General features: G+C 36.0%; 1 protein-coding gene across 5 annotated transcripts in view; it reads right to left on the minus strand.

Annotated features, from left to right (window-relative positions):
• LOC129939704 (lissencephaly-1 homolog) overlaps positions 1-14911 on the minus strand; it is a 45337-nt gene that overhangs the window by 3844 nt on the left and 26582 nt on the right. For 2 of the 5 annotated variants that reach the window (XM_056047855.1, XM_056047930.1), the window contains exons 2-8: positions 12852-12955; positions 12479-12782; positions 5720-5876; positions 5475-5652; positions 5268-5403; positions 5050-5205; positions 4773-4968 (exon numbers count right to left, since the gene is read on the minus strand). In XM_056047855.1, the coding sequence (XP_055903830.1) occupies positions 4773-4968; positions 5050-5205; positions 5268-5403; positions 5475-5652; positions 5720-5876; positions 12479-12782; positions 12852-12889 (1165 nt within the window). In that variant the 5' untranslated portion in view covers positions 12890-12955. Of the gene's footprint in view, positions 1-4772; positions 4969-5049; positions 5206-5267; positions 5404-5474; positions 5653-5719; positions 5877-12478; positions 12783-12851; positions 12956-13180; positions 13200-13259; positions 13513-13545; positions 13740-14911 lie in introns of those variants that run through there. The other 3 variants (XM_056048013.1, XM_056048167.1, XM_056048089.1) reach the window with 3 other exon arrangements.

The following is a 14911-nucleotide window of genomic DNA, read 5'->3' on the forward strand; positions in this document are numbered from 1 at the left end:
GTAGATAGTCTTAGTTTTGTTTTGCTTTAAAAATATTAATCAAGAACTGTCACAACCGATCGGCTTGATAAAGTTTTAATTTTTGGTTAAAAATTCTTTTTAGTATGCTAACATTTGCCGTATTTTTGCTGTATTAATGCACACAATTTTTTTTCATAATAAGCGCACACGTAAAGGGATATATTACCCTTATTATGTAGACACAGTGTGAGCACTAGGAAAGGAAGAGAGGGGTTGAAAGGAGATGTCGGTGCACATTGGTTTTGAATTCCTGAAAATTGCAGTGTCTGGGAAAAACAGAGTGTGGAAAGGCATTCCACATTCGCATAGTACGGCTAAAGAACGAAACTCTCTACTTGACAGTACGACCGAAGATGGGCTTGAGGGTATATTGATGAGCATTCCTAGCGCGTGTATTACGGTTGAACTGTTTAAATGGAGGAATGCAGCTGGCTATTTCTCTAGAGCATAAACCATTAAAATAACGGTAAAACAGGGTGAGACAAGAAACATTTCGACGATGTTCAAGTGACGTAAATGATCTTATGATGGTAATATCACCAATCAATCTAAATGCTCTACGTTCAATACTATCCAAGAGGCTTAAGTAAGTTGCAGGAGCACCAGCCCAGATATGGGAGTTATACTCAAGCTTTGGACGTATATAAGACTTGTAAATAACAGCCAGATCAGTGGGGGAGAAAAACTTCTTGCATCGCCTTAGAAAACCCAAACATCTTGCGGCATTTTTGGCGACATCGCGTATGTGATCGTTCCACAAAAGGTGGTTGGTGATACACATACCGAGAATATCGAGATGTTCAGTTTCCTCGATGCAAGTGCCATTTATGGATAATGGCAGAGGGGTATATTTCGCTTTAACGATACAAGACAGCATTGCGTTTTCGAAGCATTAAATTCCACGCGGTTTCTTATTCCCCATTGTACAATGCTATTTAATCAGCTTATCATATTTTGTCGTTGCAGTTCCACATCCGAAGAAGAGGGGTGTAAATCTGAAAAGCTCTAGTTGTATTCCCACCAGTCACAGAAAGGGTCATGTACAATTGTTTTTGAAAAGAAAACTGCACTGAAGTAAAACGCAAAATAAAGGGTTGTTCAATTTTAAGGGCCGATAATGAATGTGAACGGCACATAAACGTTAAGTTTTTTTTTACATTTCATTTGACATTTCTCAATTTTACACTAATTCAATTTGAAAAATTGAAAGGTACACAATCAAACAACGCGTTAAGGTTATTCAGGCTTATTATGAAAATGTGCGTTTAAATCAAAATTCATATAGTGCACTTCGTGATTTTTCGGTCAATTTAATCGTTAAAATGTGCGTACAATCGGAAAAATCGTGCAAAAATTTGATTTGAGCAAACAAGGTCTGCAGGAGATGTGAAAACACAAGTACATGCTCGTACAGCTCGAGCTGTGGCTGCAGAGCCACAGAACGCATTAACGGATTAGAACCTAAATTATGCGTCATCGAAAATGTTGATCATTGAAAGGAAGTGTGCGACCGAAGTTGCGGAAGCCATTTGGCCGATATTTTATTCTATACAAAATTGAACCTTATCAATATAATCGTAATAAAAAGAAATGGCAATAATTTCTTAAATAATTTGTGTTTTATTTAAAATCAACATCCGCCCTCAAAATTGAATTACGCTTTAAATTGTTTTGTGGATAGATAAAAGCAAAATGGTGTGTGGTCGAAAACTTGTGGGTATATTTTTATGGGTCTCTAAATTTAGTATAATAAAGTAGGAATGGAAGACATCTAGATTTTAATGTACTGGAGGATAAGATGTTGCCTTATGTTTGTGTACAACATGGTTGATGTGTAAAGTGTAAAGTCGCTAGACTTAGAACGGATTGAATCTTTTTAAGCTAAGGTATTGACGGAAGTGAATTGATGCAATCCAAGTAACGAAAAAGGGAACCGCAGTCAATGCTGAGGATAAGGAAGGACCACTTCTGCAGACTGTATAACGGCGAAGACGAACTGAATTCCGCTGTCAGGCAGGATGATCCATTCAACATAGACGACGAAAGCCAACAACCCCGTCCTCCCGACTTAGACGTAGTAAAGGTTGCCATGTCTAAGCTGAAGTCTCATAAAGCCGCTGGAGCGGATGGCTTGAATGCCGAGCTTTTTAAAGCAGCTGGAATAGCATGTTTGCCCGATCCTGAAAAAAGGAGACCCTCTAAACTGCATCAACTATAGAGGAATCAGTCTACTTAACATCGCCTATAAAATCTTCTCTGTCATAATATGTGAACCTCTAAAGCCCATCGTCAACAACCTGATAAGTCCTTATCAGTGTTGTTTTAGACCAGGAAAGTCCACAGTTGATCAAATATTCACATTACGGCAGATCCTGGAAAAAACCCAAGAACACCAAATCGACACCCACCATCTTTTCATCGATTTCAAGGCCGCATATGACAGCATATACAGGGACGAGGTGTATAGAGAAATGTCTAGTTTTGGCATCCCTGCCAAACTCGTCCGTTTGTGCAGGATGAACATGGACAATTCACGCTGCTCCATAAAGGTTGGAAACAACTTAACAGAACATTTCGATGTCAAAAAAGGTTTTAGACAAGGTGATGCGCTGTCATGTGATTTTTTTTAACATCGTGCTTGAAAGAATAGTGCAGAGCTCACACGTCAACACTAGAGGCACTATCTTTCAAAAGTCTGTCAAATTACTGGCATATGCTGATGACATTGATATAATCGGAAGAACTCAGCGTGATGTCAATGGGGCTTTTGTGAGTATTGAGGCAGAAGCGGCAAAAAGGGGTTTAAAGGTTAATAAGGCAAAACAAAGTACATGCTGTCGTCAAAAAAGGACATACAACACCGACGTCTTGTTCAAAAGGTCATCATCGACAGACGTAACTTTGAGGTAGTCAAGGACTTCGTCTGCCTAGGTTCCGCTGTAAACACAGAAAACAACACCAGCGCTGAGATCAAACGCAGAATAACTCTTGCTAACTTTGGACTAAGAAAGCAATTGAGTGGTAAAATCCTCTCTCGACGGACCAATGTGTTGCTATATAAGACCCTTATCATCCCCGTCCTGCTATACGGTGTATAGACTATGACAAAAGCGGATGAAAGCACTTGGGTCGCTTTAAACGAAAAGTTCGTCGTGTAATCTACGGTCCAGTATGCATCGAAGGGGATTGGAGGAGAAGATGGAACGACGAGCTGTACGGGCTGTACAGCGACGTAGACTTAGTCCAACGACTAAGATGGCTGGGTCACGTAGAGCGCATGGAAACCAATGCTCCGGCCCGGAAAGTCTTCGAATCCACACGCACAGGACAGCGCACCAGAGGAAGACCGCGGATCAGGTGGCGCGCACAAGTGGAAGGTGAACTCACCCAACTTGGAGCGCGAAACTGGAGACATCTAGCTAGGGACAGAGCTAGATGGAGAAGTTCGTTGGGTGAGGCCCCAGTTCAAACAGGGCTATAGCGCCACCTTAAATAAGTAAGTAAGTAACGAAAAAGAACTCTGGTTCATCGTTGTTAGAAGTGAACGGATTGTAAAAAATAATGCAAAGGTAATGTACATATGTTGTAAAAAACAAAGACTTTCTACCAAATATTGATTTTAACCACCAATTGAACAAATTGAAAATACGATGTTATTTGTTTGACAGGAAACAATTTTAAAAAAGACTTTGAAAATTTTACAAATCTTAAGAATTTAAAATATATAGTTCATATATTTTTTGCATAATTATTTAAACGCTTAAAAGCTAATTGATCTAACGGAAGGCAACTGTATTCGCAGTATCAAACCAGTTCATTTACTTTTCGATGCTGATAATATTCTGCTGCTAATTTTTGTGACCACTGTATATAACATTGTGTGTAGGTTAAGCTAAGCCTTAGACTGCTCATAAATTATCGAAATAAATGGTTTTTGTATTGGATGAGGCGTTACAATTGCTGATAAAAAGTACTTTAAACTTCAATTTAAATTTTCTTTTCATTTTGTTCAACATGTTATTTCTTTGAAATAATAAAAATGCTATTTGTGTCTATAGACATTCATGAAGTTTCATCATTGCTGCAAGCATTCAGGCTTATCACGAATTCCATATTAATTGGAACTTTTACGGAGTTCCGAAAAACCGTATCACGAAATCCGTTCATAATGAAAAATGAATGAGATTTTCCAATACGAAGGTATTTGGTAACAGTTCTTTTCAGGATTCGTTAAAATTTCCCATTTGTGATAAAGCTGATTAAATTTTTCAGCCATGGACAATTGTTGGGTTCCGAGAAATCTATGGCGGAATCCTTGGGAGCATAAGGGGTACACAAAGATTCGAGCGAGATGTTTTTCGGTTGTTGATGATGCATAACCCTTTAAAACCCAACCTATGGTCCGTTATCAAAATATGTTCAAATTCAATAATATTGGATTGAACAAACTTGTTTTTTTTTCGTTGATTAGGGTTTGATTTTCAAACTTCTAACTTAAATTAGTTTGTCTTTTGTTAAAAAATATACCAAGGAAAAACGATAAAATCAACTCTTTAAAGGCTGGTTGAAGGAGGAAGATGTATGTTGTTGATATTTGTCTAACATATGAAAATAAACAGTAAGAAATATAACTTTGAGTGATTCTTGAAAAAAAAAACTTCATCTTTAGCTACACCTAACGTTTTTTTTTATATAGACAGCATATTTCAATGACCAAGTATTAGAAGAAAGAAGATCAACAAAAAACTTACCAACAGAAGTGCAAAAATGTTGATGAGCATACAGAGTTTTCATGCATCGCTTATTGCGCAAGTCCCATACACGAATGGTTTTGTCGTCACTAGCAGATACCAAATACTTTCCACCCGGATGGAATGATAGTCCTCTAACCCAGTTATCGTGGCCATTTAGAGTAAATAAGCAAAGGCCGACACTCACGTCCCAGATCTAAAGATACATACAAATTTATTTATTTGTTTACATTTTAAAGCTAAGATTTAAGAAAAACTAAAAAGGTTAAAAACTTACGCGAATTGTTTTATCCCTTGATCCAGATGCAAGGAATGGCCCTTGATGGTGACCCTTTTTGTTATCAGCACCCGCAGCCTCATTTATTGCTGATGTGGAATTTTCGGGTGCCCAAGCAATGCACTCAACTGTGTGATCATGGTCTCTCAGTTCAACCTTACAATTTATATTAAAGTTAAGAATCGTTTTGTATGATTTGTAATTGTTAATGTACTTACTTTACAGTCTTTTGAATTTGTCAACCACACTCGAATTGAGTGATCATTTGAGCACGATGCAAAGATTCCACCATCGATGTGTACTCTCACCATTCTAACCCATTCTCTGTGACCTGTATATGTCTTAACGCAGTATCTATTTTTTTTAGTTCAAAAAAATATTGTTAAAAATTATGAATTAAAATTTCATTAATTAAATTAACTTACCCAGTGGCAACTTCCCACATTTTAATTGTTTTATCTCGTGAAGCTGATAAAACAAAGTCACCAGCTGGAACAAACGCCACCGACGATACATTATGATCGTGTCCATGCATAGTTTTAACACACTCATAACTCTGTTGAAAGTCCCATAATTTAATGGACAAATCAGCACTACAGGATGCTTTTTAAAGTAAATATAATTAAATTAGCTTTTGTTTAATAATTGAAATCAATGTTTTATAGTTTACCCAATAGTTTCCCTTGAGCGTCAAAAGCAATATCTTGTACTGAATCTGTGTGACCTTTAAGACTTCGTTCGTATTCGCCGGTCTCGAAGTCCCAAATTTTTATAGTAGCATCTTCTGATGCCGATACCATTAGACCAAATATCGGATGAAAAACAACCTACAAATATTATGAGTTGATATTATTATTTTATAAAGGAAAATATCGATGTGTATATTATTTAATATGTCGATGTCCCATAGAAGAATTTATTGAAAACAAAATTTCACAACAATTTTGCTACGCCTAGACTTGATACTAATGCTTAAAGCGACAAGGATTCGACAACATGGCTAATCAGAGGATGTACATATATCGCTTCTAAAAGTTCATTGGTCAAACCACAACCTTGCGTTCGGGCTGTGAAATATCGAATACAAATAAACGATTCTCATGAGGCAATCTAAATTGTAACCTAAAGCGTTAATATCACCATTTGCAGTCAATTTATTTTAATGGTTGAAAAAAGTAAAATAAGAAAAAACAAATTGAAGGTAACATACAAATGCCTTGAGTTTATAAGATAAATTTTGTTTTGTAAATGCTCAGCTTTTCGACACATAAAATCGTTAGCACGATCAAACGCCCATAAATGGCGGATCAACCGAACGCAAGTAGGATTTTGGCCATTATGTCTCTAGGTTAGGTTAGGTTGAGGGCTGACAGTTGATGTATTTACCGTCACACTTAGATCAATGCAGATCCATTGTGATACCCGTGAGTATTGCTACACAAGCTAATAAGAAAACCTATGTGTTCAGTTAGTTAAGCCATTTAGAGGCTTTGACGAAGTTCCGAATGTTGGTACCTGGCGTAATAGAAAGTTCTTCTAAACCCCCGAAGAAATAAATAGTTGAAAAGCAGGTTTTGCCTTCCATGGGAGAGTGCGGGACAGTAACACAGAAGGTGCGGAATGTCTTCATGCACCTCCTCGTCACCGCATCCTCTGTTTAGATCATCTGAACTGATTCTCATCTTTTTCATATGATAACCTAACAGATTATGTCCGGTGATTATGCTCACAAGAGATCGAAGTGATCCTGCATATTTCATTCCGTTCTTTGTTTGTTAAAACAGGGCCAGATCTTTCTTTTAGTGTCGCAGGTGTCAAGAAGGTTCCTTGATAGTTATTCTTTTTGAGATTTCCTGTTTTAAATAACAGGTAGGGGTGCTAACTAGCTGAGCTTGGCTTACGTCAAGCATTGACCCAATCTTGCTAATTCGTCGGCTTTCTCGTTGCCTAGTATATCGCTGTGGCCTGGGACCCAGCAGAGTCTAATGTTGTGCTGTGCGCCAAGAACCTTAAGCTCTTCGCTAAGAAACAAGCTTTGATTTTACCTCAGTTGCAGTAATCGCTTTTATTGCCGCTTGGCTATCAATGTAAAAGGTGATATCAGCTCGTGGTATCGCCATCATTGATACCCTTTTAGCAGCTGTTATAACTGCCAGGACCTCCGCTTGGAAGACGCTACTGTAGTTTGGAAGCCTAAGCGAGGCGGTTAACTTGAGAGCTTCAGAATAGAAGCCTGTCCCTACACCTGTGTCCATTTTAGAGCCATCGGTATAGATAGCTATTGACGACTCACTATCCATTCCTTATGATAGCAGCCTGGAATGGTTTATGAAAATCAAGTTCGGGTATTTTATAGTCTGTTGTAGTACTATGACCCATAACTTTATGAAAGATCTGGGCATGTCCTATGGAACTGTTTATTCAGACTTTAGTTTGACTAAGTCTCAGGGCACTTTTGGCCGCAGATTCTTGAACAAGGAGGTCTAGTTGAAGTGGATCTCATTGCTCCCGTAATGCCAGTGCACGCAAGTCTTTGAATTTTTGTCAAAGTTGTCAGGTTCATGCTCTTTTCTAAAGCTTTCCACCATAGCAAATTACCATAGGTTAGTATTGGTCTAATTATTGGAGAATACATCCATCTAATAATTTAAGGGTTTGGTCCCCTTTTTCCGAAAATTCTATTGCAGGAGTAAAAGGCAATAGATGCCTTTTTGAATCTATTTTTGGTGTTCAAGCCCCAGTTTAGTTTTGTATCTAAGATCACACCGAGATCCTTTGCGTGATCAGAGATTTTATGTCTCTAAGCCAAGATCCTTGCGCAAAATACGGCATAATGTGATCTGAGCGATGCACAAACCGTTGTCTTACTGACACGACAACATCACACACTAAATATTGGAGCTCTTAATGTTGCGGTCATTGACGCTGAATTTCGTTGATTTTTTTTTTATAATTTGCAGACGTTGCTCGTTCGTGTTCTTTACCATTGTGAACATTTTGGGTTTCTAAATAAACTGACAATGACAGTTCCACGAATAGCGAAAAAGTGTGTCAAGTCCCTACTAGAAAATACGATTGATTACTGGACTCGACACTGCTTAATAGGTAAGATAGGATACATTTTGACAACAACGACAGCTTCTGCAAATGGTTGGAGAGTAGAAGGAGACAGTTTCACAAGTTCTACGTGCATGTCCTACGATATGAGAAAGACAAGGCCCAACATTTTGAAGAACATATTGTTAAGGGTTTGATAATTAACTAGTTAACAATTTGCTTATTATTTAGCAATTTACTAAGGGACCTTTCCTAACGGCTTTTTATTAAAAAACGAGCATCTAAACATGTCTAAAAAGTGACATTTCTTGAAAATAAACAAAGCAATTACGCTTAAACGGATCTATTAATTGGAACTTAACTGTTGACTGGACCATTCCATCAACTGCTCTTATAATAATAATTGTACAGATGTCATATGGATTGAGCAAATTGCTAAAAGTCAAAATGCCAATTCTGTAATTTAACTTTTGCAATATTGCTAAGATACAGTGGCTCCCAGCCAAAATGATGAACTGAATTTCTTTACTGAAAAATTTAAATAAATAGGGAACCACTTAAGAAAACCATGCATTATGTTATTTATTAAGTTTATTCAATTGGTGGTTTTAACAAAAAAAAAGCTGTTTTAACAGTGGAAAAAAGTCGTAAAATTTTCTTAGTATTTCGTCGGATACCCTTTTTGCTTAAGCACCGACTCCAGTCTCTTTGGCATTGATTTAACAAGCTTTGAGGTGTATTCCGAGGATATGGTGCCCATTCTTCCAAGAGTTCCTTTTTTAAATCTTTTTTGGATGAAATAGCATGTTTTGAATTTCACTTTCCAGCTTCGACCATAAATTTTGTATGGCATTTAGGTCTGGCGACTGGGCAGGCGGTTGCATGGCATGAGAGCAGTTCCAAATTAATCAAGTTTGCACAATTCTAGACTTGTGTTAAGGGTCATTATTTTGATATAGTCGAAAACTATCCTTGATGTTGACTTTTTCAGCACTTTGCAACAAGTTTTGCTTCAAAATATCTAGATACATGTTTTTGCCCATATTACCTTCGATAAAAACCAAGTTTCCTACACGAGCAGAAGACATACAGCCCCACACCATAACATGCCCTCGTTGCCGTGTTTCAATTTCCCACATAAATTCTTCGGCTGTAGCTCCGTATTTGGATGCCTCCAAACGTACCACTTACCATCCGATCCGCAAAGATTAAATTTACTTTTATCAGTAAATATTACGGTGTTCCCAAAAATTTCTTCCATGTTAAAATGCTCACGAGCAAATTTGATCCTTTCTAATTTGTTTTTACTGCTGATGAAGGGCTTTTTTCTCGCACTCCTTCTATTAAAATCGCCATCCCTTAAGATCCGGCGTATTGTCTCAGCGCCGCACTTTTTATGTAAATATTTTTCTGCTTCTTGGGTTAATTTTGGGGCACTTAAGGTAGGATCTTCCTTCACTTTTCTTACAATCCATCGGCAATCACTATATAAATTTTTTTTTTTTTGGAGCTCCTTTTGCCTTACTGACCATTCGATTTTCACGGACATAACGTTCAATTATATGTTGCACCGTCGAAGAACTAATTTTTACCATTTCTGAAATTTTTCGTTGGCTTTTTCCATCTTTAAAATGTTTAATTATTAGTTCGCGGGTTTCAATACTCGTATGGCGTCTCATTTCGAAAACACAAATTCGAAATATTTAATTCTGCGATTGAAACACGAATACAATTGAAAGGGAGCTGCTACTTCATATTTGTTATACAACAAAGTCAATACAGTATACATTTTACCGTTAAAACTGAGTGCATCATTTTAGCTGAGACATTGTTTCTAAACAAAATAATTATTATGACTGGTTAAGCTATTACAAATTTACAAATACTTCATTTTACGTTAAAACCATCATTGGAATAAACCTAATAAATAATATAACGTATGGTTTTCTTTTCATTTTCAACCGGTTCCCTTTCTATTTAAGCTTTTTACCAAAGAAATTGAATACATCATTTTGGCTGGGAGCCACTGTATATGTAATATGATCTTAAAATCGTTTAAAATTAACTAACTCACATTTTTAGCCTAGCAATTGATAAAAATGTATTTAACAATTTACCAAGAATCAACTAAGGAGACTTCTACTATAATGATCATAATGATCTAATAAATTTCGACTTTTATTCTCTAATGCCCCAAATAATTTGTTGATTAGGCAAGATCCTTAGATCCATGTATAACAACGGCTTTTTTTTGTCAGATAGAAGCCATTGTAACCAAACCTAATCTTCGCTGACACCAAGAAGAATGCCATCAACTACACATTCTTCATAATAGCTGCATTTTTTTGTATCCCCAATAACCCATATAAGTAACCAAGTACATCGGTATATAGATCCAAATCGTAAAAGTTTTATACAGCTTTCTCTTTTTATCTTATGTTTGTTTACTTTGTCAAACCTTATGCTTTATTTTTTCAGCAACAGTTCCAACAATTCAAACCCTACAAACATTCATTATGAAAACTATTTTTAGGATTTTCGAAATTAACCCACAAGGAAACCAAGATTCCAAATTAATGTTGTTCTTGTTCTTTAAAAAAAAGCGCCTCATAATGTGGATTTTTAACGGTTACAGGGAAGGATTTTTACAGGCTTATTATATTGATGTCATGTTTTATAACGGGCGTTTTTTTAGACGTATGGTTGTCAAACTGGAAATACTTATTTTGCAGTTGGTCTTTTTGACAGCTGTCACTTTATTTATGCTCAGTTTCGTTAGCCATTTTTTAACAAAATACTTGCTCTCAAACACTGGTTCCAAATAAGTCCGAGACTCCTTAGAAGAGAATATTGGGCGAGTTATTGCTGACATGCGTGGTCTTAGGCAAACAATATTGCTCGAAAATTACACCACTCGGCTGGATTTTATTCGAGCAAGCTCCGTGGCCAATTGCCCAAAATCATTTTAATAACTTCTGGAAAACTACGCCCTTTCAAGTGCAAGGAATTATACAATTTTTCGAGTTTTTTTTTACAGATTCTTTAAATTTTGACAGTGGACAATTGAATCTTAACTTCCAAGGAAAAATTTCTATTTTAAGTTGGATCAAAATTCAACATTTTGACTTTACCAATGACAAAAAAAATATTAAATCCAAGCTAGCTCTTACAGAAATTCTTATCAAATGAAAATGCATGCTTTAAACACGTTAATAAATTAAATATTAAAACTGTAGGTGTTTGATAGGTTATCGACACATTCTGTGAGGTTATTGAAAGATAAGCCGATATGACGGCTACTCTCATAGGTTCGTTCTCTAATCAGCTTCACGGTGAACAAATTGCTGCTCTTAATTGCCGACTACTACTTTTATTTGCAAACAAAACAAAATCTAAATCTAAAAAAAAATGTGTAAGCCACTTGAATATAATTGCTGCCATGAAAACGTGTTTACGTTTAACAAAGTAGATTATTTATTCTTGGCGGTCATTCCAATGAATCATGAAAAGTCAAGAATAAAAATTCATTGAAAAGTCTATCAACATTTGGAAGAACGCATAGAGAATGTTGAAAAAGCTTCGTAATCTTCCAAATTCCTGAAAATTAATAATAAACGTTCAGCAGGAATGATTGAGAATTAAAACTCTTCAGACGGTCCTATGTCTTCACAAGCTGTCGCGACCACAAATTTAACCTTTCGAGTCAAGGAGATGTCTGGTTGTGCGGTGTAAAAAATAAACTAATGGAAGAACAGAATTAAAAATATGTACATTTTTATTAATAATTTACGCTCAGTCAAAGGGTTTTGGTGACCTTTAATTTGCCAGAGAACCATTGTGACCATGTGGAAAAAACGGAGGGATAGATATGCGATGTTAGTGCACATTGGGTTTGAATTCTTGAACATTGCAATGATAGGAAAAGACAGCGTGATAAGGCATTCAACATTCGCGTAGTTCGGCTTAAGAATGAATCTCTGCACTTCACAGTACGACTTGAGTGTAGAAAGATGGAGTTTCACAGAAACGAGAGTTTAACGGTTAAAATGTTTAAGGGGAAAAATAACGTAAAAATAACTGTAAAAAAGGGTGAGTTAAGAAACTTAACGATGATGTCTGAGTGGTATATTGTGTTAATGATGTTAGTGTCACCAATCACTATAAAAGGTCTTTTCTAAATACTTTCCAAGAGTTAATTTCTTTTGAATATTTCATTTAAAACCATTTTGAAAAATTCACTAGGGAAACAAAAACCCAAAAGATTTCCACCAGAAAGCAATTGTTTAGACAGATTCTTTTTTAATTAAACGCTTTTAAAAACTTGACCAATTTAAGCGAAGATAAGTAAGAAGTATGTGAAAATAAAACTCACTCTCGTTATACTGGCTCTATGACCGGAAAGTGAAAATTTCTCTGGCGGCCTTGGTATCCATTCGCCGGGACTTCGTTTGGCTTTTGTTGGTGCTCCTTCAATAACTTCTTTTTCAGCCTCTGAAAGCTTAGCTTCTAGTTCCATAACTTTCTTTTGTAAACGTATTACTGATGTCCATTTCTTTTCGAGTAATCCACCAAACTTCTTTTCAGATTCAACATTAATTAAATCGGCTTCTTTACGAAAAGCCTCTAATGCATCGGAATATCCATTGCTGCCTAAATAATCGGCAATCGCTTGGTTACTATAATTAAAAATGTATATATATAAATAAGTTTTTCTTTTTTTAAAGAAGAGAATATAAAATTCTTACAGCTCCTCGCGCTGCCGTTGCGACAACACCATTTTCATGCTGTTTCAAAATATCCGAGCTTTGAGTGAGTAGGTGTTATTAGATTTGGCTTCTTTTCGCTTGAACTAAAATGAAAAAAAGTATACAAATATTAATCATTACAAACCATTGAAAGAAAGAAAGAAAAAAGACGAAATATTTGTATGTTAATATTTAAGTAAGCCAACAAAGTCAAGGACCATTATCTTTAATAGTCAAACGAAGAACTAACTATAGGTTAATAATTCCTAAGTCTCTCCAAACAAACTAAATACACTAATTAACTTGTAAATATTCATAACTTAACTAACATCGTTGTCGTTTGTCTTCGTAGTCGTCGTCGTCGTTGTCGTTGTCGACATCGATCAATAACTTAATTTTGTTGTATACCTATGGAACGAGCTACGACTATGAATATGCAGAAAGTTGGGAGTCCACCACCCTCTCCAAAGACAAACAAAAAACCGACACCAAACTAAATTCAAGACGGAAACAAATCTTGCAATTTTATGAATTTATGCTAAACAATCGTGTGAAGTTTTGAAAAAAAAGCATTCGTTCGTGTTTATGCAACCAACTTCAATTCATATTCGAGACCAGACCAAACCATACCCGATACGCGAAGGTAAGGGGTTATAAAATCTTAAATTTCGGCAATATTTTGTAATTCTCTTACATTAACATCGACACCCACGTCGCCGTTGCAGTTGCCGCACCGCCACCGACCAACAAACGAAAAACCGACGACAAAGCAATAACGTCAAAATCAAAATGTAATCGTCAACATTCACATGACTATGAGTAGTAAAGGCTGCGCGAATTTGAAAAGAAAACAAGAGCTAAAAAGCAAATGAAAAAATAACAGACTCATGAGTCATAGCCACGATAGAGCAGAGAGCAAGAGGACGACTGAGAAAGACTATATGCAAGAGGAAGACACTCGCTTTCGAGGTTTGGATGATGACTGGCAATGGAGCCGCTCTGATGATAAGAGGTGCTGGCGGGCGGTGAACGGAGACGTAGTAAACAAAAAACAGCAACTACATCGAGGCTGATTGCGCCTGAGTTGTTCATTCAATATAGAATCTAAGTGTTGGAAAAGGTCATGCTTACAGGCAGGCCCAGGAATCAGTATAGATGAGTGGATAGTTGTGTGTCCGTCCGCTCCTTTAATTGATTTTTTGTTTCTTTTTTTGGATTTCTTTACTCAACGTTTCCTTCTTTTTGAGGCCGTGCGTCGTCGTTGTCGTCGACTTTGAAGTCGATATTTTCTTCCTCGGAATTTAATCGAAAAATGAGGGGGCGGACGTTAATTTAATAATACCAATGTTAAGGTTATTATAAATACTTGTTTGTCAATTTTTAAAGCCTTCTTCTTTTATTGTTTTTGGCACTCGACCATATGAAGGCAGAAAATAAATCAAAACAAAATAAAACCAAAACTTTTGGTCAAATAAAGTGAAAGGGAATTGTTTTTGTTGTGATTCTTGTGATCTGTTTAAAGGAAAAGTAATTCAACTTTCTCAAATTCTCAGAAATCTCAACGATATCCACAAGAAACTTTGACAAATTGTAGTCACAACAGTGGAATGCATTTTAAAAGAAGAAGAATAACAAAAAGTAAAAAGAGACAAAATACTCTCATGGGAATAATAAAAATAAAATATTAATTTATCGATTTTAGCCTAAAGCTAAATTATTTTTGGTTTGTTTTGATTAACAATGACCTTACTACGCCCAATTTTAAATTTATAATTATTGTTTAATTTTTTAATGTGAAAAATATTAATAAAATAAATTTATTGTTGACCCATTTCACATGTTATCATTTCAATGTTTCCGAAGTGTTTTTGTGTGCTTACTTTTTAAACATCCATGACTTTAGGATTTTGAAGAAAGACAAGAAGAAACCTTATCTCAGAAACTACAATACAGATTTTAGTTTTTTAAACCATTTTTTTCGGATTGTAAGATTTGTTTTTCATAAAGGTACAAATATAATTCAAATGTAATGAAAATACCAAATACAAATAGGATCATTA

The sequence above is a fragment of the Eupeodes corollae genome, chromosome 1 (genome assembly GCF_945859685.1).
Source record: "Eupeodes corollae chromosome 1, idEupCoro1.1, whole genome shotgun sequence".
Lineage (NCBI taxonomy): Eukaryota > Metazoa > Arthropoda > Insecta > Diptera > Syrphidae > Eupeodes > Eupeodes corollae.